Genomic DNA, 25,516 nt, shown 5'->3' with positions numbered 1-25,516 from the left:
GATGTCAGCACTTAGAGTCAGTCATCCATGAAGGGAGTTGAATGAATCAAGCTGCAGCTGGTTTATGGAAGCTGCTAATCACAGCCTATTACTAGAAAGGAATGAATGGTTTGCAGCTAATGGACCCAAGGGGTTGAAACATAGGTCACAGCTGTTCTCCTTGGAGGAATAGACACAGGGAGATTCCAGGTAAGTGTTACAGCTGTAACTTTGTCACTGCCTCTGTCTGGACTGCTCTCTAGTTTTCGGACAGCGGTTCCTTTTCTGGGGGGCAGTCTTTGTTGGACGGGGGTCTCTTTAGTTAGGGGATCACTGTGGGGGTCTCTTTAGTGAGAGGGTTTCTGTGGGGAGTCCCTTTAGTTAGGGGTCGCTGTGGGGAGTCCCTTTTGTTAGAAGGTTTCTGCGGGGAGTCCCTTTAGTTAAGGGGTCTCTGTGGGGGATTCCTTCAGTGACGGGCTCCCGGGGGTTGAGGGACTCCCTATTAAAGGGGTCCCGGCGGAGCGTGGATGGGGAGTCTGGTAGAGGAGAGATGGACAGGTACAGCATTGTGGGGGGGGGGGGGGGGGGAAAGAGGGTTAGCCCTCGGATGGACTTTGGGAGCAGCTCTCCTAAGGAATTTCCCTTATGGCCCACCACGAGGTCCACCGCATCACGGCAAGACGGGCAAACACCAGAAATTATCCGCGCCCACATGATTTCCGGCCCAGGGGACCGGAGAATCATGGAGGGCCAGAGAATAGGGTGCTGGGCCCACTAAAGCAATGGTTAGCACTGTTGCTTCACAGCATCAGAGACCCGGGTTCAATGCCTGGCTTGGGTCAAAGGCAGGTTTGCACATTCTCCCCGTGTCTGCATGGGTTTTCTCCGGGTGCTCTGGTTTCGTCCCACAAGTCCCGAAAGATGTGTTGTTAGGTGAATTAGACATTCTGAATTCTCCCTCTTGTGGACCCGAACAGGCGCCGGAGTGTGGCGACTAGGGGATTTTCACAGTAACTTCATTGCAATGTTAATGTAAGCCAACTTGTGACAATAATAAAGATTATTATTAAATGGATGCAAATAGACCATTAACTCCTATTTGCATTCATTTACATCATCCTGCTGGCGCGCAGTTGCGGTGCCAATCTCTATTTCCCCATGTGCCCGATGATTCGGGCGTCCCATAGACATAGACGTAGAACATACAGTGCAGAAGGACGGCTCATTGAGTCTGCACCGACCCACTTAAACCCTCACTTCCACCCTATCCCCGTAACCCAATAATCCCTCCTAACCTTTTTGGTCACGAAGGGCAATTTAGCATGGCCAATCCACCTAACCTGCGCATCTTTGGACTGTGGGAGGAAACCGGAGCACCCGGAGGAAACCCACGCAGACACGGGGAGAACGTGCAGACTCCGCACAGACAGTGACCCAAGCCGGGAATCGAACCTGGGACCCTGGCGCTGTGAAGCCACAGTGCTAGCCACTTGTGTTACCGTGTTGCCCAATAATAATAATCTTTTATTGTCACAAGTATGAAGTTACTGTCAAAAGCCCCTAGTCACCACATTCCGGAGCCTGTTCGGGTAAGCTGGTACGGGAATTGAACCCGCATTGCTGGCCTTGTTCTGCATTCCAAGCCAGCTGTCTAGCCCACTGAGCTAAACCAGTTCCGGGATGGAGAATCCAGCCCTGAATTTTGTGGGGGTGAGATGCACGCAGACACGGGGAGAATATGCTACACGGACAGTGACCCGGGGTTGGGATCAAACCCGGGTCCAAGGCGTGGTGATGCAGCGGTGCTAACCACTGCGCCACCAAGCTAATTTAAATACATTGGCGCCAGATTCTCCTGAGGCCCAGGAACTAACGCCTGCGCCTGGGAGACCTTGCTATGGCGCTGTTTAGCACTGATCCATTCAAACGTGGACCAGGAGTAACAGCACCTGGGGCGAGGGGGCTCCCAAGTTATCAGAGGCCATTTGTTACCTGGGAAGTGCCACCCAGGCACCCTGGCAGTGCCCAGTTGCCTGCATCATGGATTAGACCTGGGCTGCCCAGCCCTTAAGCGGTGGGTGAGGGGCTTGAGGGCATCCTAAGTGGTAAGTTGGGGCAGTGGAGGGATCCGGGAAGCCATAGTGGGGTGTCCAAGGGAGGCCAAGAGATCGGGGAGGCATTTAAAAATGGCGCCCTGATCTCTTCCTGAAGTGAGGCAAGTGCAGTCTCGGTGGGATGTTTCTAACCGAGACCAGAAAAGGCAACCCGTTTGATAGAGAGGTCATTCTCCGCACTCGAGAGGCTGATCTTTATTGTCGCAAGTAGGCATATGTTAACACTGCTATGAAGTTCCTGTGAAAAGCCCCTTGTCACCATATTCCAGCACCTATTCGGGTACACTGAGGGAGAATTCAGATTGTCCAAATTACCTAAACCGGAAACCGGAGTACCTTGAGGAAACCCACACAGACAGAGGGAGAACGTGCAGACTCCGCACAGACAGTGACCCAAGCCGGGAATCGAACCTGGGACCCTGGAGCTGTGAAGCAACAGTGCTACCCACTGTGCTACAGATTCTGTCCATTACTTGAAGAAGTCGGAAGATTTCCCTGATACCTGGAGTTTTAAGTGTGCAGGCTGACAGTGAGGTGCAATGTACTCTACCTCTCGTAGTGTCTCCTGGTGCAAGTGGCAGCGCTAGTGCTCCCTGGGTTACCACCCAGCTCATCATAGATATGTTTCCACAAACGGCGGGCAGTTACCTGCAACAAGAAGTCAGGACCTTTTTAATAAAGGCCACCGCTAGCTTAAACAAAAAGTGAAAAGCTGCATAATCGAGAACTTTCAAATTTAAATTCCATTTTCCTCAATACAATTGGATACTATTGTATAGATACCATTGGAACCAGCGTTCTGTTGTTAATGTGAACTGAATCCTTAGGATTTTGGAGCAGATTGGATAATTACTCTAAACCCATTTACGGGCTAGCCAATGAAGAAACAAATTCACCAAACCACCACAACTGTGGCAAATTCAAACAATGAAGCAGGTCAGATTATGGAAGGTTGCCGTAAACATCAAGGGAGGCCAAAGAAACACTACACAGATTGCCTTGGAATACACTGTGGAGGAAGAAGAAAGGGAAAGAGAATTGAGACGATCCAGTGTGGTTTCATATTTGATCATCAACGTGGTCAAAATCATTCAGGAAAGATGTCTTAATGGCATGGGGAACGATGTTTCAGGGGAAAGTCATCTTAGGTAAGGAGAATTGGGAGCGTCAGAGAGATCCTCCAATGTGAACCTGAATGTAGCAACTTCTTCATTACACTAATGAGTCAGTGGGTTCCAAGAGCCATCTATTTCAAAACAAGTTATAAGAGTATGTCTCAACAATCCTGAAAAAATAAGAGGAAGGATTCTTACCACCTCGTATCCTCCAAGCCGTTGTGTGACAGTGAACATTATGAACAGATCAACTGATGAAAAAGAAAAGAAAGCATGTCAGGGCGGGTGAGAAAGGCATTTTCAGACATGTCACATTCAATACTGCCTATTCATTGACTACATTAGAGTGTATCCCTTGCCAGATACACTGCTTGAATTTGAACACTCATATGAAAAATGTACTTCGGTGCTAAGACGTTATTTTAAGCGTTTGTTTAAATTTGAACAGCTGTAGTACAGAACTAACCCCAGGTTTGACATAATTAGTATGAATTCAGCTACGTAACTCCAAAAAGAACCATGAGGAGGGGGTTTGGATGGAAAAAAAGCATCAATTAGGTTATCTTGGCTGGAGGAGGAGAGAATGTGACTCAGCTCCACATTAATTGTACCTGACATAACTCAATAACCAAGTGGAAAAAAGTCCCAAGAACCACTTTGAACATTAATCATCATTTTAAAGAACTAAAGGAACACAAAACTGTACAAACGTTGGTTATTCTAATGCACCGCGGCAGTAAATGATTTCACTCCTGAAAATTTCCACACAAATCAAGCTACATTCCTGACTTGTGTCTGTAGGTGGTGTACAGGCTTTATGGAGTCAGAAGGTGGATTAGTGGTCTCAGAATTCCCAGACTCTAACCTGCTCTTGTAGCCACAATATTGATACGGCTGGTGAATTTAGTTTTTGTCAATGGTAACCCCCCAGGATGTTGATAGTGAAGGATTCAGTGATGAAAATGCTACTGAATATCAAGGAGAGGTGGTTAAATTCTCTCTTGTTGGAGATTGCCATAGTCTGGCATTCTGTGATGTAAATGTTATTTGCCACTTATCATGCCAAATGTTGTCTAATTTTTGTTTCATATGGATACGGACTGGTTCATTGTCTGAAGAATCACAAACGGTGCTGAACATTGTGCAATCATCTGCAAACACCCCCATTTCTGATCTGATGATGGAGGGAAGGTGAAGCAGCCGAAGATGTTTGGGTCCAGTGAAGGCAACCATCGGTAGCATTGATCATAATATGATTTTATTTTACATTCTATTTGAAGGTGAAAAGAGTGGATCCAGGACTAATATTTTAAATTTAAATAAGAGAAGTTATGTGGGAATGAAATCAGAGCTAGCTGAAGCGAATTGGCGGTAGGTCAATAATAGATGCAATGGCAGACTTTAAAGCAACATTTCAGAATACATTCCAACAAGATAGAAATATTCCAAGGGGAGGACACACCAAACACGGTTAAACAAAAAAGTTATAGATGCTTACAAACTTAAAGAAACAGCATTCATTTCATTTCAATTCATATAATTGTGCAATGTCGGGTAGTAGGTCAGCAGATTGGGCAGAATAAAAAGATCAGCAAAGAATGACAAAATGATTAATCAGGACGGAAAAATTAAGCAAAGCTGGCTGGAAATAAAGACAGAATCATAGAATTTACAGTGCAGAAGGAGGCCATTCGGCCCATCGAGTCTGTACCGGCTCTTGAAAAGAGCACCCTACTTAAGCCCACACCTCCACCCTATCCTCGCAACCCAGCAACCCCTCCCAACCTTTTTGGACAGTAAGGGCAATTTATCATGGCCAATCAACCTAACCTGCACATCTTTGGACTGTGGGAGGAAACCGGAGCACCCGGAGTTAACCCACGCAGACACGGGGAGAACGTGCAGACTCCGCACAGACAGTGACCCAAGCCGGGAATTGAACCTTGGACCCTGGAGCTGTGAAGCAACTGTGCTAACCACCGTGTTACCGTGCTGCCCACGATAGTTTCTACAGATACTTAAATAAGAAGTGTTAACAAATTGAGCACTGGTCCTTTAGAGAGTGAATTAATAATGGAAAATAAAGCATGGCAGATGAAGCATTAGCACCTGTCATCACCATAGAGAATCAAGTAACATTTGGGAAATAGCTGTAAAACAGGATTTGGAAGAGAGAGAGGAACTCAGGAAAATTGCAATTACCAAGAAAATGACACTCAAGAAATTGTTCAGTCTGCGGGCTGACAACTCCCTGGGTCCTAATGGACTGTATCTAGGGTCTTAAAAGTGGCCAATGAGGGTGGAAAGGTGGCGCAGTGGTTAGAACTGCTGCCTCATGGCACCGAGGACCTGGGTTCGATCCCGGCCCTGGGTCACTGTCAGTGTGCACATTCTCCCCGTGTCTGCGTGGGTCTCACCCCCACAACCCAAAGATATGTATGGTAGGTGAATTGGCCATGCTAAATTGCCCTTTAATTGGAATTTTTTTTTAAGTGACTAGTGCTATAGTTGATACATTGGGTTTTAATTTTCCAAAATTCCCAGATTCGGGAAGCTTCCATTGGAATGGAAAATAGAAAATGTAGCTCCTTTATTCAAAAAGGGAGACTAAAAGCAGGATACTACAAGGTCAGTTAGCTGAACCTCTGCCATAGGGAAATCGTTGGAAGCTATTATTAAAGATGTTATAGCAGCTTAGAAAGGTTCAAGGCAATCTGGCAGGGTTAGCATGGTTTTGTGAAAGGGAAATAACATTAAACGAATTGATTGGAGTTCTAAGAATGACACCATGCTGGGTGCAAGAAGGGGGCATATAGCAAACTGATCTAGTGATAATTTGCTTTGTACCATTTTCCAATTTTGTTTTGGGTTCAACAGAAAGAATGTTAAAATGGCTGAAGCAGGCACAGTGTTTAGCACTGCTGCCTCATGGCGCCAACAACCCAGGTTCGATCCCGGGCCCGGGTCACTGTCCGTTTGGAGTTTTCACATTCTCCCCATTACTGCGTGGGTCTCACCCCCACAACCCAAAGATGTGCACGGTAGGTGCATTGGCCATGCCAAATTGCCCCTTAATTGGAACTTTTATTTATAAGTGTTGAAGCATGTCAATGCAATCGTATGTTGTCAGAAACAGCGGCACCACAACTCAATGGTGTGGCTGTTTGATCAGTGGCGGATTTACCATGAAACAAACCATGAGGTGGGCAAGGGGCACCTAAATGACGGGGGTGCCCAAAATGCAGGACAAATCTGGCAAACATCTGGGTGGCACAGTGGGAAGTGGTTAGCACTGCTGCCTCACAGCGACAGGGACTAGGGTTCAATTCCATCCTTGGGTGACTGCATCAAGTTTGCATATTGTCCCCATGTCTGCGTGGGTTTCCTCTGGGTGCTCCAGCTTCCTTCCACAGTCCAAAGATGTACAGGTTAGGTGGACTGGGCATTAAGTGGGGTTACGAGGATAATTAGGCGGGGTTAGGTGGATAACGTGGGGGAGTGGGCCTGGGTGGGGTGCTGTTTCAGAGGGTTGGTGCAGACTCGATGGGCCAAATAACCTCCTTCTGCACTGTATGGATTCTATGATTCTATGTTAAATTTGAATTTTCTGATCACTCATCGAGTTCAACAAGTGGGCACTGAGATGGCAACGGAACTACAAAATATTGGTAATTTTGTCAAAGTTGGGCAGCATGGTGGCGCAGTGGTTAGCACTGCTGCCTCACTGCGCCGAGGACCCGGGTTCGATCCCGGCCCCAGGTCACTTTCCATGTGGAGTTTGCACATTGTCCCCGTGTCTGCGTGGCTCTCACCCCCACAACCCGAAGATGTGAAAGGTAGGTGAATTGGCCATGCTAAATTGCCCCTTAATTGGGAAAATAAAGAATTGGGTATTGTAAAAATTTTTTTTAAATGTTGTCAAAATAAGGCAAGAAACCTATCCTGAAGACATTTCATTATGGCCAAAATCTGTTTCATTGGATATGGCTGAATATTTCTTCGTAAATATACTGAAAAACGTAGGGAACATAGAAAATGTGAGAAAAGAGTTATGAGGTTGGATGTCAAAAGCACTTGGTTAATAAATCCTGTTTTATGAGGATAAAGAAAACTGGGCCAATAGAAATGAGAATTTGGTTGATTTTTTTGGAAAAACTAAGGCAGTCTCCTACTAAATTGACCGAGGAAAGGTAATTAAACTTGGAAAAAAAAAGTTATTTTCCAAAGCACTTTACAATAGTTAGCTACAATGCAAACAACATTTGGAAAATCCTTACGTGGTCCACAGAGACTCTCAGCAATTTTCAAGTGGTTGTGAAAAGTAGTTACACTATAAAAACAATCACTTTATATTTTCATTTACGTCCTATTATTAATATAGGAGAAAGCTGAAGAAAAAAAGATGAGAAATGGGGTGGCGGGGGGAGGGGAGAGAGATAAGAGAAAATGATCCTTTTCTTTGCTGGATCCCAAGGTGAGGGGGGACTGAAAGTTAAACTGAGCACAGGGCACCACTAACTCTAAATCCACCATTGTGTCTGATTGTAGTTTTACACGTATTGAATTGGCAGATTGCACAGTTTGGAGCCTCGCTCTGTGACAAAGGTCATGCACAGGCTTCCCTGTATCTTTGAATTCCCAATCTCGGGCATTCCACTGTTTAGCAGTCACAATGTGGAGGCTGGGAAGTTCTTGTATGACAATGACTTGGACATTGCAGGGACAGTGCTTCAGGCTGCTCTTGAACATGTTCCTGCTACCAGAGGCCGGAGAGTGAATTACCTGTCCAACCTCTAGCAATGGAGCAGGTAGGGGAGAAAAAAACTATCACGTTTATAAACCCGGCTGAAAAACGGTAAACATTCTGTTACCTCGTTCCAAAGAACTGTCATATTGGACTGAAAACATTTAACTCTGCTTCTCTCTCCACAAATGCTGCCAAGCCTGCTGAGCGTTTCCAGCACTTCGCTTTTAGTTTCAAACTTAATTTTCCATTGGATTGTGCCAGCAGAGAAAAACTGCAATATTTCACTCCTCCTCCTCCTCTAATTAATTTTGATACTACATCGTGGGGTGTTGTGAATGCCAATAGCAGCAAAAGGCACTGGATCAGCAGTTTAACTGCCAAGGCAAGTGTGGACGGGTTTGGTTAAACCAACTGCTCTGACTGAAACCAAGTTGCTCCCAAGGTCGTAAAACTACTTTGCAAGATGACTAGGGATGAGCACAATGCTCTTGGAGGCTCATAGGAGGAGCCCATTCAGGAGGACTCTCCTCCTCACCAGTCAGACAGCCTGCTCCTGGCCGCTCAACAGAATCACAGAAAAACTGATCCATCAAATTAGCGAATATTAGACCTCAGGCTGCATTTGTGGAGACAAAAACAGAGATAATGTCTCAGGTCTCTGTCCTTTCACCGCGCCTGAAACATTCCACAAATGCTTCCTGACGCCGCTGAGTATTTGCAGCATTTTCTGGTTTTTTCCCTCATATTTCCAGCATCCGCAGGTATTTTGCTTTTGTAACAATAGACCTCAATTGACTATTAGTTGCAAACATAAATTACTAGCAAATAACAAATAAATAAATGAGAGGTGGTAATACAGGTTGTGTGTTGACTGTAATATATGGGCGCTCATGGACAGCAAGATTAGCCTACATTTCCACATCTGCAGTAAACGTCTCTGGTTTGAGGAACTCGGCACAGAGTTTTTTTGAGCTGGTTACTTTTTGGATAGCTTTTGCCAGAGAACAATCTTATCTCAGGAGAAAAGCACAGGTTCAGGAAGGGGAATGCATGACTGTCAGTAGGGTAACGAGTATATGAAGGGAGAGGGAGAAGGTGCTGCAGACACTAATCTTGTCAAACAGGTACAATGTACTAGCTGTCTGCAAGGATAAGGATGCAGGTCATGGGCTAGACAGCCCGAATGCTAACCATGGTACACAGAGCCGAAGGCTCCTTTTTGGAATGGGTCCAGAGAGATCCAGTTGTCATGGTCCCTGTTGGGACTAATCACATCGGGGAAAAAAAGAACAAGGTCTTGCTGAGGCACTCTCAGAAGATAGGAACCGAATTTTTAAAAAGTCATCTATGGTAATCTTGGAATAACTGCCCAAACCAAATACTAATTAGCATAGGTATACACAGATAAGCAACGTATATGTTAGGCTGAAAGCCTGGCATAAGGAGAGTATCACTGGGACAGGTTTCATTTGAACTGGACAAAACCAATATACCAGCAAAAAGGATTTTTAAACTAGTAAAATGAAGGGAGGAACCCGGTAAAAATGACATTAGTCTGATGGCAAAAGATATAGATGAGCGTTACAATTATTATACAGGAGCATAAATGACCTGCTTAAAAACTGCTAAAGACAATTGCAACAATGTACACAGCCTCCAAAATAAAATATGGTAAACTAGAAGCAATAATCTACAGCGAGGAACTCAATGTAGTAAGAATAACTAAAACAAAGTTACAAGAAAATGTCAACTAAATATTGCAGGTTATAACTAATCTCAAAGGAAGGGAAGGAAGGGGGATATTGAGATCCTAGATTGGTTTAAAAAATGCACATAGCTAACAGTGTTAGAATAGAATCCATGTGAACTGAAATAAAAGCTAAGGGATTAATCACGTTAGCAGGGGTATATTACAGACAAGCTCAAGGGAAAGAGATGTTACGGAAAAAATATGAAACCATTTTGTGAAATGTGCATTGGACATAGCTGGCAAGAGGCATCAAAAGGTAAACCGGGATTAGAGTTTTATAGTGTGTGGAGGACTTCTTTCTTTATGTTCTAATAATTGAAAATGAACCAGAAGATAAGAGAAGTGAGCATAGGGGAGCATATAGGCAATAGCTATCACAACATAATAAGGGAGGATAAACAAAGTCCAAAATTAATGAATTGTAAAAAAAAATTGATAATAGGGGCATGTGATTGGAACAAGGAAATTAAGCCAGAGTAATTTATTGACCAGGAAAGGGAAGAGCAGTAGTAACCATTGAAAAATATCTCACTAAAAGACAAGAGCAATTTCACCAAATGAGATTCTGTGAGTGAATAAAAAATGGTAAAATTTAAACTAAAATCATAAAAACATAGAAAACAAATGAGATGATAACAAAAGGACACAGAAAAAGTTTGGCAAGTCAGAAGGATGGAAAAGAGAAACTCCAAAATTGCATTAGCGAGGAACAGTAATGGATTCCAGAGGCACAAAACAACAAAAGAAAAATCAGGATTGGAATTGGTCCACGAGGGGATACCTATGATAAACTTAAAGGCAATGACAGTGAGGTGGCAATAATATCAGAATATACAAGGGAAACCTACATTGCTGGCAGAACGTCAGTAAAAGATATAAATACATTGAAAATAGAACAGGGAAGAAAATTGATAAATTATTCAAATATGGAAAGGATAAAACCTGTTGTCTATATGATGGAGGAGCAGAAGAAGGCCATTCAGCTGATCGAGTCTGCTCTGCCATTCAATGAGATAATGACTGATCTGATGTCATAATCCTCAACTCCACTTTCCCGCCTTAACCCCATAATCCTTGATTCACTCACTGATTAAAAATCTGTCCATCTCAGTTTGAACATACTTAACGATCCAGTCTCTACATCCCTCTGCGGTAAAGAATTCGACAGATTCACCGTCCTCAGAGAGAAGAAATTCCTCATCATTTTGGTCTTAAATGGATAGCCCCTTACTTGGAGATTATGCACTCTGGTTCTAGACTTTCCCACAAACAAAAAGTAAAAAGCTCAAAAACAAAAGTAAAAAGCTGACAGATAGCCCAGCTCCACCCACTCTCTGACATCACTGCAGTAGTAAACACACATTTCTTAAAGGTACTCTCACTACAGAAATTTATATACATACCCATTTATAAACACCCATTTGTTAAAGGTACCCTCACATGACACAATGAAATTCCGGCACACCCTAGGAAACTTTTTCACACACATGCTGAAATAGTTACATTTTTACATTAAATGCCACCAGGGTAGAACAGAAGAGATGGATGCAGATAACTGGAGCAGTTCAACAGCTCCCAAAAAGTACAGAAAGACTGCAAGATTAGCCAAAAGAAAACCCGAGAACTTGCAGGGCAATGAGGACATCATAATGATTCTTGACTATTTGAACAACTAAATGGCCACCTACAGAACCAGATTAGCTAGCTGGTTCCCAGTAATTATAAGCAGAATTTAGGTTTTATTTTAGAATGGTGGGTACTGACCAAGTCAAAGATGACTGCAAGTTAAAGTGTAAAACAGATGAAGTGGTTTACCCTCCGAGGTTTATCAAGGTGACGTTAAGTCCACAGCACTCTACATAATAACTAAAATTGTACCAAAAGTAATTGCAATCTGATGGAAATAATTTGGAACAGACAGGGGAACAGATGAAACAACTCTGAACTTTCTACATGGCAGATTGGAAGTGAAAGCACCTGGGATACAGGGCAATGTGGCAAACTGGTTAAAAAGTTGATTTAGTTACAAGAAACAAAGGGTAATGGTAGATCACTGCCCTTGCAATTGGAAAGTTGTTTCAAGTGCTGTGACCCTGAAATATTAATGATTTGGACGTGAGCGTGGGGAACATGATTGGGAAATTTGCAGACGACACAAAGACTGGCTGAGTGATAGACAGTGTAGAGGAAGGCTACAATCTCCAGAATGATATAAATGAATTTGTGGCATGGGTGGTAAAGTGGCAGAAGGAATTTAACACCGAGAAGTGTGAGGTCATGTATTTAGGGAGGTCAAAGAGTTGTAGAATGTACACAGTAAGTGGGGTAGATGAAGTGAGAGATCTTGGCGTACAGGTAACAGGTCCCTAAAGTCAGTAGTTAAAGTAGACAAGGTTTTGAAGAAAACATATGGAATGCTATGTGCATTGGCAGAGGTATATGAAATATGAAATTAAATGAGAATCGCTTATTGTCACAAGTAGGCTTCAAATTAAGTTACTGTGAAAAGCCCCTCGTCGCCACATTCAGGCGCCTGTTCAGGGAGGCTGGTACGGGAATTGATCCGCGCTGCTGGCCTGCCTAGGTTTGCTTTAAAAGCCAGGTATTTAGCCCTATGCTGAATATAAAAGTAAGGATATAATGTTAGAATTGTATACAACACAACTGGAATATTATGTGCAGTTCTGGTCGCCACATTACAGGAAGGACATTATTGCTCTGGAGAGAGTGCAGAGGAGGTTTACAAGAATGTTGCCAGGGCTAGAAAAGTGTAGCTACGAGGAGAGATTGGATAGGTTGGGGTTATTTTCTTTGAAACAAAGAAGTCTGACGGGTAACATAATTGAGGTGTACAAACTTATGAGGGGAAGAGATAGGGTGGACAGGATAAAATTGTTTCCCTTGGTGGAGAATTCTAGAACCAGGGGACATAGATTCAAAATAAGTGGCAGAAGGTGTAGAGGGGACATGAGGAAAATCTCTTTTACGCAGAGGGTAGTGGGAGTCTGGAATTCGCTGCCCAAGTTGGTGGTGGAGGCAGAGACCCGAAACTCTTTTAAAAGGTACCTGGATCTGCACCGTAAGTGCTCTAAGCAACACGGCTATGGACCGGATACAGGAAGGTGGGATTATAAAGGGCACTTGGATGTCCTCAGGCTGGCGTAGACAAAATGGCCAAATGGCCTCCTTCGGTGCTGTAACTTTTCTATGATTTTAACCTCTCATGAAAGGCCAAGAATGCAAATCTTGAGAAAAACCCTGAAGCTACTGAAAAACTTTAGATTTACTGGCTAATGAAGGAAACACCTTGAAATTAACAATATAGCAACGGTTGAGCAAATTAACAACAGGGCACATTGGCAGAATACACGAAACCATTCAATACATCTGGCACTATGCGCCATATTTTGCTTTAGAATTATTACAATTCCAGAATGTCCCATGTTACTTTAACTACTGCCCACCATAATTATTTACCCAGGACTGTGGTGGAGTTGTTGACTGCTGCAATGGGACTGGAAGGGAAGAGGAAAAAGTACAAACACTCAGGGAGCAGTCAAAACCTATGCAGGTTCAACATTTATTAACTAAGTACATGGGGCATGATCAAGAAGTCCAAATATCTTGTATATGTAGAGATGTCAAACCTCCCTCTTATTTATGTTTGGATTAGTAGAGGGTCAGGCATAGTTACTTATTGTTGCTGTAGTAGTCAGATTTTCCAAAGAGGCAGTCTTGCGATTTGACCTCTACATGTTACCCAAGGGAATTCAATTTGGTTTGGTCACTTATCTGAGTATGGCAAATAATGAACTGGAACTTGAACCATAGAATCATAGAATGGTTACAGCACAGAAAGACGCCATTGAGCCCATCATGTCTATGCTGGCTCTCTGTAAGAGAATTTCTGCTCTCCCCACTCCCCTGCCATTTCCCTGGAGCCCAACAGTTTTATTCCTTCAGGTGCTTCTCCATTTCCCTATCGAAAACCACCATTGAATCTTTCTCCACCACTCTCTCAGACAGTGTTTTCCAGATCCTATCCATCTGAAGCATAGAAAGTTTTTCTTCATGTTATTATTTCTTTGTTTGCCAATCATTTTAAATTGGTGCACAATGCTTCTGCCAATGGCAACATTTTCTCTCTTTACTCTGTCTGGACTGCTCATGATATTGAACAACCATTTGATTAAAACCTCTCATCCATGGAACCCTTTTCATGAACCTTTTCTATGCCCTCTTTAATGCCCACACATCCATCCTAAATTGGACACAATACTCCAGTTGAGGCCAAATCAGTGTGTGCCTCTATTTCAAAAGCCCAGGATCCATACATGCCATATGAACCACTTTCTCAACCTGCCCTGCTTGAACAAGTTGTATATGTATACTCCCAGGTGTTTCTGTTCCTGCATCCCCATTAGAACTGTACTCTTTAGAATATTTTGCCTCTCCTTTCTCATACTAAAATGTAAAATTTCTCTGCATTAATTTGATCCATCCATTCCTCAGCCTATGTCCTGCGGAGGTCTATCACTATCCTACTCATGGTTCATTATACAATCTAGGGCGCGATCTACCCGAATGGGATCAGAGTCCCATAACAAGCGCGTTTAGCCAAGTGTTTCCTGGCACTCACGGCACCGAGAAAGCCCACGCTATCGAATGGGGCTCTGATCCCATTTGGGTAGATGCAGGCCTCAGCGAGGAACTCCCTGACGAGGCTGCACTTAGTCCTCTTTTCTGCACTGAGGAGCTCTAATTGCCAGAACCCCTCAGTGCAGGAGGAGATTGGGATGCCATTTTCAAATGCTGTCCCCAATGTCTCAACCCCACGCCCCAAAGCGACCCCCGAACCCCCTACGTTAGATCTTGTAAGGCGTGGTGAACAGGGTAGATCCCAGGAGAGGGATATCCCGGCATCTACTGGCTGCGTCTCGCTGTCTTTCGGGAGGAATGCAGCGGGCAGATCGCACCCCTAGTTTTCCATCACCTGCAAATTTTGAAATTGTGCCCTGTACATCCTGCCAAGTCTATGTCACTTTTATAAATCAAGAATAACAGTGGTCCTATAATAGATCTTTGGAGAACCCCACTGATATCTTCCTCCAGTCTGAGAAACAACCATCCACCATTCTTCCACATTTCCTGTCACTAAGCCAAATTCATGTCTATGCTGCCATTGCCCTTTTTATTCCATAGGCTTCGCTAACATTCCTTGCATAACACTTCATCAAATGCCTTTGGAAGTCTATGGAAACCACATCATCGCAATACTCTCATCAACCCTCCCTGCTACCTGAAATCAAGTTAGTTTAACTTCATTTCACTTTTAAAAAAATCCACGTTGGCTTTTCTTAATTAATCTATATTTGTAATTTTCCATAAATAATTTGAACTATATAACATGATTGCTGTTTCCTCAGTGTTTTCAATTTATACTTCAAGAAACTTTGTCTGAATGCACTTCAGGAACTTTTCACCCTCTCTATATATACCATCACTATCCCAGCCCATAATAATAATCTTTATTATTGTCACAAGTAGGCTTACAATAACACTGCAATGAAGCTACTGTGAAAATCCCCTAGTCGCCACATTCCGGCGCCTGTCCGGGTACACAGAGGGAGAATTCAGAATGTCCAATTCATCTAACTGCACATCCTTCGGGACTTGTGGGAGGAAACCGGAGCATCTGGAGGAAGCACATGGGGGGAACATGTAGACTCCACACAGACAGTGACCCAAGCGGGAATCAAAATCGGGACACTGGCGCTGTGAACAGTGCTAATCACAGTGCTACCGCAATAGGATAATTAAAGCCCTCCATTAGAACTGCTTTTGGGTTTTGTCCTTATATCGAAGATCTTTGAAAATGTGTTCTTCTATATCTTTCCCACTGCTTGATGATCTACAGAATACACCCAATAGTGCAATGGCACCCCAAATATTTCTCAACTCTAACCAAATAGATTCTGTCCGTGACCCCTCTAGGACATCCTCTCTCACCAACACTGTAATATTCTCCTTAATCACCCCTCTTTTTTTCCTTCCCTAGATTTCCTAGACAGCTTGTATCCAGGCGGTGCGTGTCCATCCGGGTGAGGGATGAGAGTCGAGTGTGGGAAAACTGTGAGGGGTGGTTTGTGTTTGGGGGAGGGGAGGGGGGGGGGGCGGGGATTGTTCTGTGTGTTTAAAATAGTTATGCAGAAGTTAGAAGAGGTTTTAATTTTAACTTTTTCAGAGAGTAACTATCAGGGGGAACCATCCGAAGTTAGCAATTTAAATCACTTTGTCAGATGGTTCCCAGTACAGTGCAATGCAATTGCCCTGGTTAAGTTGGCACTTTAATTGCCGTGCACATGCTTATCTGGGAAGATCCGAGGGGGATTCTCCAGCACATCTTTGGACTACCCCACAAATCTAATTCTGGGGAACCCGTAGGTTCTGTCCCACATTATTCCAAGTTGTATGTATTAATAGTGCTACCATTTAACTGAGAATATTAAAAGTGAAAACTTTTGGATTTGTAATTATTTATTATGTACGAATTTACCCAAACCCTTGAATAAAATTTGGCAGTGCACAACTTATTGCTGGAAAAAAAAATGTCAAAGTTTTCATCTTGCACTCATCAGGATGGTTGAGTGCAGCACCAACAACTCTCAAGCAGCTGGACAACATTCAGGACAAAGCAACCTGCTGGATTGGCACCCCTTCCACAAACATTCACTCCCTCCACCACCAATGCAAAGTAGCAGCAGTGTACACCATCAGATGCACTGCAGCAACTCACCTTCAACATCACCTTCCAAACCACAACTACTACCGTCTAGAAGGACAAGGGCAGCAGATAAAAGGGAACACCACCACTTGGAAGTCCCCTCCAAGCCAATCACCAACTACATGACTTGAAAATATATGGCCGTCACTTCACTGTCACTGGGTCAAAATCCTGAAACACCCTTCCTAACAGCACTATGGGTGTACCTATACCACAGACTGCAGCAGTTCAAGAAGGTTTCTCAACACCACTTTTTCAAAGGAAATTAGGGATGGGCAATACATGCTGGCCTAGACAGCGAAGCCCACATCCTTTGTGTGCATCAGTTCACAAGAATAATAATAGTAAGTGAAACAATAATTTATACTGCATGAGATGAGAATGCTGATTGGTAGGCAAGTGAACTGATTGGCAGAAATTGGAGGATAGCCATTTCCTGGTTCATTTCCCATGGCAATGCCTTGATCAATCAAAATCAACCTGCCTGGTTTGAATTTGAACAACACATGAGCAGTTAAGGGTTCCCTGGTGCTGTTTCCATGGCAACACTCTACTGCTCAGACTCCAATTGCCAACCAATCAGCACTCTCTTCTCATGCAGAATAAATTGTTGTTCGCTTTACTATTGGTATTCTTGTGAACTGACCTGATGAGTGCAAGACAAAAACCTTCAACCGCATGTCTCTTTTTTCAGCAATGCTCAAATTTAAGTTGGACAAATGCAGAAATTCTGATGCATCCAGTGACATTGACCTATTTTTAGGCCACTTTCAGAGAAAAAAAGACCATTGAAAGGAATTCACAAAGATTCAGTTCCTCCATATTTGCGGAAATGGTGAATTTTAGAAACCGCCCTTAGAACGTCAGTGGAACAAATAAGACACATCTTATTCCAATGGACTTACTGATGGTCCTTTCAGATTCTACTTATGAATTTTGCCTGTTAAGGAGAAAATTTGCTTTACAAGTATTGCAAATCATTTGATTCTGTGTACGGGTTACTGACAGCAGAGATTCTTTCTTACATCAGTCGGTCTTTATCACTTTACAGTGATGCCCTTTGTTTTCCATGGGTCTCAGCCACATTTCAGGGGCTAATGAACTAGGTACTAAGGAGATTAGAAAACCTTTTATTTCCCAATGGTTAAAAGAACTGCACAATGCAGTTTCACTCGAGTTCAAGTTAAGTTAAACCTCATAGCTTGGATTAGTAAAGCTGTTTAATAAACCAGCAAAAATTATATGGCAGAAATTTGTTATGGTGAGCAGATCACTGGGATTAGTTTACCTTGTTTAGATAATAGCATTATCAATGATGCTTTTTGAGACGCAGAAACATTTACTCTCAGTGGTCCAAAGGTTACAATCGGGTTTAACTATTAATCAAAACAAACATGCATTTGGTCAAAGGTAATAGGCTTGGCAATTGACTGGTGAATCCTGCGGTATCCAAGACACAGGAAACAAATAGTGTCCTATCTCCAGAAGCAACTACAAGCTTAGTTCTTGCAGGCCCCTGTAGTGTGTTCACTGCACCCTTTGCAATGCCCACTGTTACACTTGCTAGATTTTAATACAGAAATCCATCTATTATTAATGCAGATAAGGCAGGTCCTGCAGAGAAGGTAAATCTTATGTTCAATGCCTCACCTTGTGTGACATAGTTGGTCTCAGCCATAATAGTAGGGGAATTGCATTTTGAGAGTAATTTCCACTTTAAGGTAGAAATTTGGCGGTAGCAGAATTCCCTTTCATAATGCACTTTTTCTGATTTTTCTTTTCACTGAACTTAAGTGGGCAGCCAATCCACAGCATAGAACATAGAACGATACAGCGCAGTACAGGCCCTTCGGCCCACGATGTTGCACCGAAACAATAGCCATCTAACCTACACTATGCCATTATCATCCATATGTTTATCCAATAAACTTTTAAATGCCCTCAATGTTGGCGAGTTCACTACTGTAGCAGGTAGGGCATTCCACGGCCTCACTACTCTTTGCGTAAAGAACCTACCTCTGGCCTCTGTCCTATATCTATTACCCCTCAGTTTAAAGCTATGTCCCCTCGTGCCAGCCATTTCCATCCGCGGGAGAAGGCTCTCACTGTCCACCCTATCTAACCCCCTGATCATTTTGTATGCCTCTATTAAGTCTCCTCTTAACCTTCTTCTCTCCAACGAAAACAACCTCAAGTCCATTAGCCTTTCCTCATGAGATTTTCCCTCCATACCAGGCAACATCCTGGTAAATCTCCTCTGCACCCGCTCCAAAGCCTCCACGTCCTTCCTATAATGCGGTAACCAGAACTGTACGCAATACTCCAAATGCGGCCGTACCAGAGTTCTGTACAGCTGCAACATGACCTCCTGACTCCGGAACTCAATCCCTCTACCAATAAAGGCCAACACTCCATAGGCCTTCTTCACAACCCTATCAACCTGGGTGGCAAATTTCAGGGATCCATGTACATGGACACCTAGATCCCTCTGCTCATCCACACTTCCAAGAACTTTACCATTAGCCAAATATTCTGCATTCCTGTTATTCCTTCCAAAGTGAATCACCTCACACTTCTCTACATTAAACTCCATTTGCCACCTCTCAGCCCAGCTCTGCAGCTTATCTATATCCCTCTGTAACCTGCTACATCCTTCCACACTATCGACAACACCACCGAATTTAGTATCGTCTGCAAATTTACTCACCCACCCTTCTGCGCCTTCCTCTAGGTCATTGATAAAAATGACAAACAGCAACGGTCCCAGAACAGATCCTTGTGGTACTCCACTTGTAACTGAACTCCATTCTGAGCATTTCCCATCAACCACCACCCCCTGTCTTCTTTCAGCTAGCCAATTTCTGATCCACATCTCTAAATCACCCTCAATCCCCAGCCTCCGTATTTTCTGCAATAGCCTACCGTGGGGAACCTTATCAAACGCTTTGCTGAAATCCATATACACCACATCAACTGCTCTACCCTCGTCTACTGTTCAGTCACCTTCTCAAAGAACTCGATAAGGTTTGTGAGGCATGACCTACCCTTCACAAAGCCATGCTGACTATCCCTGATCATATTATTCCTATCTAGATGATTATAAATCTTGTCTCTTATAATCCCCTCCAAGACTTTACCCACTACAGACGTGAGGCTCACCGGTCTATAGTTGCCGGGGTTGTCTCTGCTCCCCTTTTTGAACAAAGGGACCACATTTGCTATCCTCCAGTCCTCTGGCACTATTCCTGTAGCCAATGATAAAATAAAAATCAAAGCCAAAGGTCCAGCAATCTCTTCCCTGGCCTCCCAGAGAATCCTAGGATAAATCCCATCAGGACCCGGGGACTTATCTATTTTCAGCCTGTCCAGAATTGCCAACACCTCTTCCCTACGTACCTCAATGCCATCTATTCTATTAGCCTGGGTCTCAGCATTCTCCTCTACAACATTATCTTTTTCCTGAGTGAATACTGACGAAAAATATTCACTTAGTAACTCGCCTATCTCTTCAGACTCCACACACAATTTCCCATCCCTGTCCTTGACTGGTCCTACTCTTTCCCTAGTCATTCGCTTATTCCTGACATACCTATAGAAAGCTTTTGGGTTTTCCTTGATCCTACCTGCCAAATACTTCTCATGTCCCCTCCTTGCTCGTCTTAGCTCTCTCTTTAGATCCTTCCTCGCTACCTTGTAACTATCCATCGCCCCAACTGAAACTTCACACCTCATCTTCACATAGGCCTCCTTCTTCCTCTTAACAAGAGATTCCACTTCTTTGGTAAACCACGGTTCCCTCGCTCGACGCCTTCCTCCCTGCCTGACCGGTACATACTTATCAAGAACACGCAGTAGCTGATCCTTGAACAAGCTCCACTTATCCAGTGTGCCCAACACTTGCAGCCTAATTCTCCACCTTATCCCCCCCAAGTCACGTCTAATGGCATCATAATTGCCCTTCCCCCAGCTATAACTCTTGCCCTGCGGTGTATACTTATCCCTTTCCATCATTAACGTAAACGTCACCGAATTGTGGTGACTGTCCCCAAAGTGCTCTCCTACCTCCAAATCCAACACCTGGCCTGGTTCATTACCCAAAACCAAATCCAACGTGGCCTCGCCTCTTGTTGGCCTGTCAACATATTGTGTCAGGAAACCCTCCTGCACACACTGTACAAAAAACGACCCATCTAATGTACTCGAACTATATCTTTTCCAGTCAATATTTGGAAAGTTAAAGTCTCCCATAATAACTACCCTGTTACTTTCGCTCTTATCCAGGATCATCCTCGCCATCCTTTCCTCTACATCCCTAGAACTATTTGGAGGCCTATAGAAGACTCCTAACAGGGTGACCTCTCCTTTCATGTTTCTAACCTCAGCCCATACTACCTCGGAAGATGAGTCCCCATCTAGCATCCTCTCCGCCACCGTAATACTGCTCTTGACTAGCAGCGCCACACCTCCCCCTCTTTTGCCTCCTTCTCTGAGCTTACTAAAACACCTAAACCCCGGAACCTGCAACATCCATTCCTGTCCCTGCTCTATCCATGTCTCCGAAATGGCCACAACATCGAAGTCCCAGGTACCAACCCATGCTGCCAGTTCCCCTACCTTATTTCGTATACTCCTGGCATTGAAGTAGACACACTTCAAACCACCTACCTGAACACTGGCCCCCTCCTGCGACGTCAAATCTGTGCTCCTGACCTCTATACTCTCATTCTCCCTTACCCTAAAAGTACAATCCAGGTTCCCATGCCCCTGCTGCATTAGTTTAAACCCCCCCAAAGAGCAGTAACAAATCTCCCCCCCAGGATATTTGTGCCCCTCAGGTTCAGATGTAGACCATCCTGTCTCTAGAGGTCCCACCTTCCCCAGAAAGAGCCCCAGTTATCCAGAAATCTGAATCCCTCCCGCCTGCACCATCCCTGTAGCCACGTGTTTAATTGCTCTCTCTCCCTATTCCTCATCTCACTATCACGTGGCATGGGCAACAACCCAGAGATAACAACTCTGTTTGTTCTAGTTCTGAGCTTCCATCCTAGCTCCCTGAAAGCCTGCCTGACATCCTTGTCCCCTTTCCTACCTATGTCGTTAGTGCCAATGTGGACCATGACTTGGGGCTGCTCCCCTTCCCCCGTAAGGACCCGGAAAACACGATTCGAGACCCCACTTTGTCTCAGTGCCCATAGGCAAGGTAGAAAAGAATCAATGAGGTTACTAAATCACCAACTTTCTGTATTGGGAAGGTTTAAACAGTAGCTCTGCATAGAGAAGCACAAGAGATGTATGTTAAAGCCAGAAAGCTTAGTCTGTAGAATATGACCCATCCTGTGGTTAAAGAATGAGACTCTTCCAGTGAATCATTTAGATTCAATATATTGGAATAGCCCTGTAAATGTTGTAAACAGCAACAGTGTTATAAGCTGCCTGCTTACCATTGGCTGGGGACTAATGACAATCCCACAGTCCTGTGGGAGTTTGAGCTTCCCCAATGAGGGGGGCGGATAAATCATTAGCAGACTACATACATACATACACACACACATACATACATACATACATACATATTGTAAATAAATGTTATTTCTTTGAAACTCGTGCTGGATTCTTCGTGGCCCTCACAAAAAACAGTTGGCAGCCAGGGACTTCCATCCAAGGTTAGCGGTCAGTTTAACTGGCAGCTCTACTGGTCAGCCCATGTCCTGGAGGGATCAGAGGTCAAGCCTTCATCTTTTTGGCCATAGAGAGAATAGCAGAACTAGGGAACACATGTTCTCTGATAGTTGACAAGATTAGATTTTACTCAAGCAGGTAAGAAATATTATTTAGCCAACTATTATGTTACAGTTTATTTTCATTTTTACAAGCAATGGCCAAAATGATCTTCATTTTTACAAGCAATGACCAAAATTATGTTAATACAAGGTAACATTTGTCCTAACTGATTTACGATCTGTTCAAATAAAGTACGTTAAAACAATTTACATCTGGAAGTGTCTCATTCATGTGTTAATTAATCTTTTTCTAGGGAGACTGGAAGGCAAATATCAGGTGGCTACATCATGGATCACATTATGGTATAATTATACATTGGACATTACAGGCAAAATCCTGATCTTAAAGAATGACAGATTAGGACTTCCGGGTGCGGCGATGACCAGCTAAGTCGCACGTTTCGGCAGCTCCCGGTGGAAAGGACTTTTGGGCTCTTGATAGGAGCCCCAACGGCAATTTTAACGGCTAAAAACACTGTGCGATAAACCAGAAGGGAATCCCCCCCTGGACACGGATGGAAAAAGGAGAGGAAAGTGGCCGGATTGCGGTGGATCCTCTAGAGCAACGGCCAGGAAGGCAGGCACAAAGCAAGATGGCGTCGGAAGGAGGCAGTTTAATATGGGGCCCTGACCAACAAGAGTTCCTGCGGCGTTGCGTGGAAGAACTTAAAAAGGAGATGAAGAAGGAGCTGTTGGCCCCGATATTACAGGCGATTGAAGGGCTAAAGGAGGAGCAAAAGACCCAGGAGCAGGAGCTTCGGGTCGTGAAGGCAAAAGCTGCTGAGAATGAGGACGACATACAGGGTCTGGTGGTGAAGACAGAGATGCACGAGGCACAACACAAAAGGTGTGTGGAAAGGCTGGAGGTGCTGGAGAATAATGCGAGGAGGAGGAATTTAAGGATTCTTGGTCTTCCCGAAGGTGCAGAAGGGGCGGACGTCGGGGCATATGTGAGCACGATGCTGCACTCGTTAATGGGATCGGAGGCCCCGAAGGGCCCGTTGGAGGTGGAGGGAGCCTATCGAGTTATGGCGCGAAGACCGAGGGCTGGAGAAATTCCTCGAGCCATAGTGGTGAGATTTCACCGATATAAGGACAGAGAGATGGTCTTCAGATGGGCAAAGAAAACCCGGAGCAGTAGGTGGGAGAACGCGGTGATCCGCGTATATCAAGATTGGAGTGCGGAGGTGGTGAGAAGGAGGGCAAGCTTTAATCGGGCCAAGGCGGTGCTGCACAAAAGGAAGGTTAAATTTGGAATGCTGCAGCCGGCAAGACTGTGGGTCACACATCAAAGGAAACACCACTACTTTGAAACGGCAGAAGAGGCGTGGACATTTATTGTCGAGGAGAAACTGGAATAAGCGAGCTAGAAAAAGAACGTTTGGGACAAAGTGGTGTGGCGAATATGTGGGGTGAAGAGGGGGAAAAGGGGGAAGAGATGATTTCCCAAGTTGTCAATCCTGCGACCCTGTAACTTTTCTCTCTTCCCTATGTCGTGGGGGAGGGGGGAGAGGGAGGATGAGGAGCTGGGGGCGGGGCCAAATGGGAAGCGCGGGCTTTGTTCCCGCGCTATGGTAATCATGGTGGGAACAGGGAAGCAGGAAGGAGGGGGCCGCGCACAGTGGGAGCCGAGGTCATGGGGGGAAGCCGAGGTCGGCCAGAGTTTGCTGACTTCTGGGAGCAACATGGGGGGTGCAATTACGCTAGTGAGGGATCTAGCGGGGGGGTTAACTGGGGTGCTGCTGCTGGGGAGAAGGGGGAGCTGGTATGGGGTGGGGTGGTCGGGGCGGGAGGGCGCCGTTGGGGCGAGATACGGCTACGTGGGAACCGGGTGAGGAGCTGGATTGAAAAAGGAGATGGCTAGTCGACAAGGGGGGGGGGGGGGGGGTAAAGAGCCCCCCAACCCGGCTGATCACGTGGAATGTGAGAGGGCTGAACGGGCCGATAAAGAGGGCACGGGTACTCGCACACCTAAAGAAACTTAAGGCAGATGTGGTTATGCTGCAGGAGACGCATCTGAAACTGATAGATCAGGTCAGACTACGCAAAGGATGGGTGGGGCAGGTGTTTCATTCGGGGCTAGACGCAAAAAACAGGGGGGTGGCTATACTAGTGGGGAAGCGGGTAATGTTTGAGGCAAAGACCATAGTGGCGGATAGTGGGGGCAGATACGTGATGGTGAATGGCAAATTGCAAGGGGAGGCGGTGGTCTTAGTGAACGTATATGCCCCGAACTGGGATGATGCCAACTTTATGAGGCGTATGTTAGGACGTATCCCGGACCTAGAGGTGGGGAAGTTGGTAATGGGTGGGGATTTTAATACGGTGCTGGACCCAGGGCTGGACATATCGAGGTCCAGGACCGGAAGGAGGCCGGCTGCAGCTAGGGTGCTTAAGGACTTTATGGAGCAGATGGGAGGAGTAGACCCCTGGAGATTTAGTAGACCTAGGAGTAAGGAGTTTTCGTTTTTCTCCTATGTCCACAAAGTTTATTCACGGATAGACTTTTTTGTTTTGGGAAGGGCACTGATCCCGAAGGTGACGGGGACGGAGTACACGACTATAGCTATTTCGGATCACGCTCCACATTGGGTGGACCTGGAGATAGGGGAGGAAAAAGAACAGCGTCCACCCTGGAGAATGGACATGGGATTATTGGCAGATGAGGGGGTGTGTTTAAGGGTGAGGGGGTGTATTGAAAGGTACTTGGAACTCAATGATAATGGGGAGGTTCAGGTGGGAGTGGTCTGGGAGGCGCTGAAAGCAGTGGTTAGAGGGGAGCTGATATCTATTAGGGCACAGAAAGGAAAGCAGGAAGGTAGGGAAAGGGAGCGGTTGTTGAAAGAACTTCTGAGGGTGGACAGACAATATGCAGAGGCACCGGAGGAGGGACTGTACAGGGAAAGGCAAAGGCTACATGTAGAATTTGACTTGTTGACTACGGGTAACGCAGAGGCACAATGGAGGAAGGCACAGGGTGTACAGTACGAATATGGGCAGGCTGCTGGCCCACCAACTGAGGAAGAGGGGAGCAGCGAGGGAGATAGGGGGGGTGAGAGATGAGGAGGGAGAGATGGAGCGGGGAGCGGAGAGAGTGAATGGAGTGTTCAAGGCATTCTATGAAAGATTATATGAAGCTCAGCCCCTGGATGGGAAGGAGAGAATGATGTGCTTTCTAGATCAGTTGGAATTTCCTAAGGTGGAGGAGCAGGAGAGGGCGGGACTGGGAGCACAGATTGAGACGGAG

The 25,516-nt window shown here is 44.9% G+C and overlaps 1 protein-coding gene across 1 annotated transcript in view; it reads right to left on the bottom strand.

Annotated features, from left to right (window-relative positions):
* The window catches only part of LOC140426815 (uncharacterized), a 171,251-nt gene that overhangs the window by 18,813 nt on the left and 126,922 nt on the right, over nt 1-25,516 (bottom strand). The window contains exons 8-9 of the mRNA XM_072512024.1: nt 3,407-3,459; nt 2,644-2,741 (exon numbers count right to left, since the gene is read on the bottom strand). Coding sequence (XP_072368125.1) covers nt 2,644-2,741; nt 3,407-3,459 — 151 coding nt within the window. The remainder of the gene's footprint in view (nt 1-2,643; nt 2,742-3,406; nt 3,460-25,516) is intronic.

The sequence above is a fragment of the Scyliorhinus torazame genome, chromosome 7, assembly GCF_047496885.1.
Source record: "Scyliorhinus torazame isolate Kashiwa2021f chromosome 7, sScyTor2.1, whole genome shotgun sequence".
Lineage (NCBI taxonomy): Eukaryota > Metazoa > Chordata > Chondrichthyes > Carcharhiniformes > Scyliorhinidae > Scyliorhinus > Scyliorhinus torazame.
The sequence above is the reverse complement of the archived record's forward strand: the minus strand, read 5'-3'. Positions and strand labels throughout refer to the sequence as shown.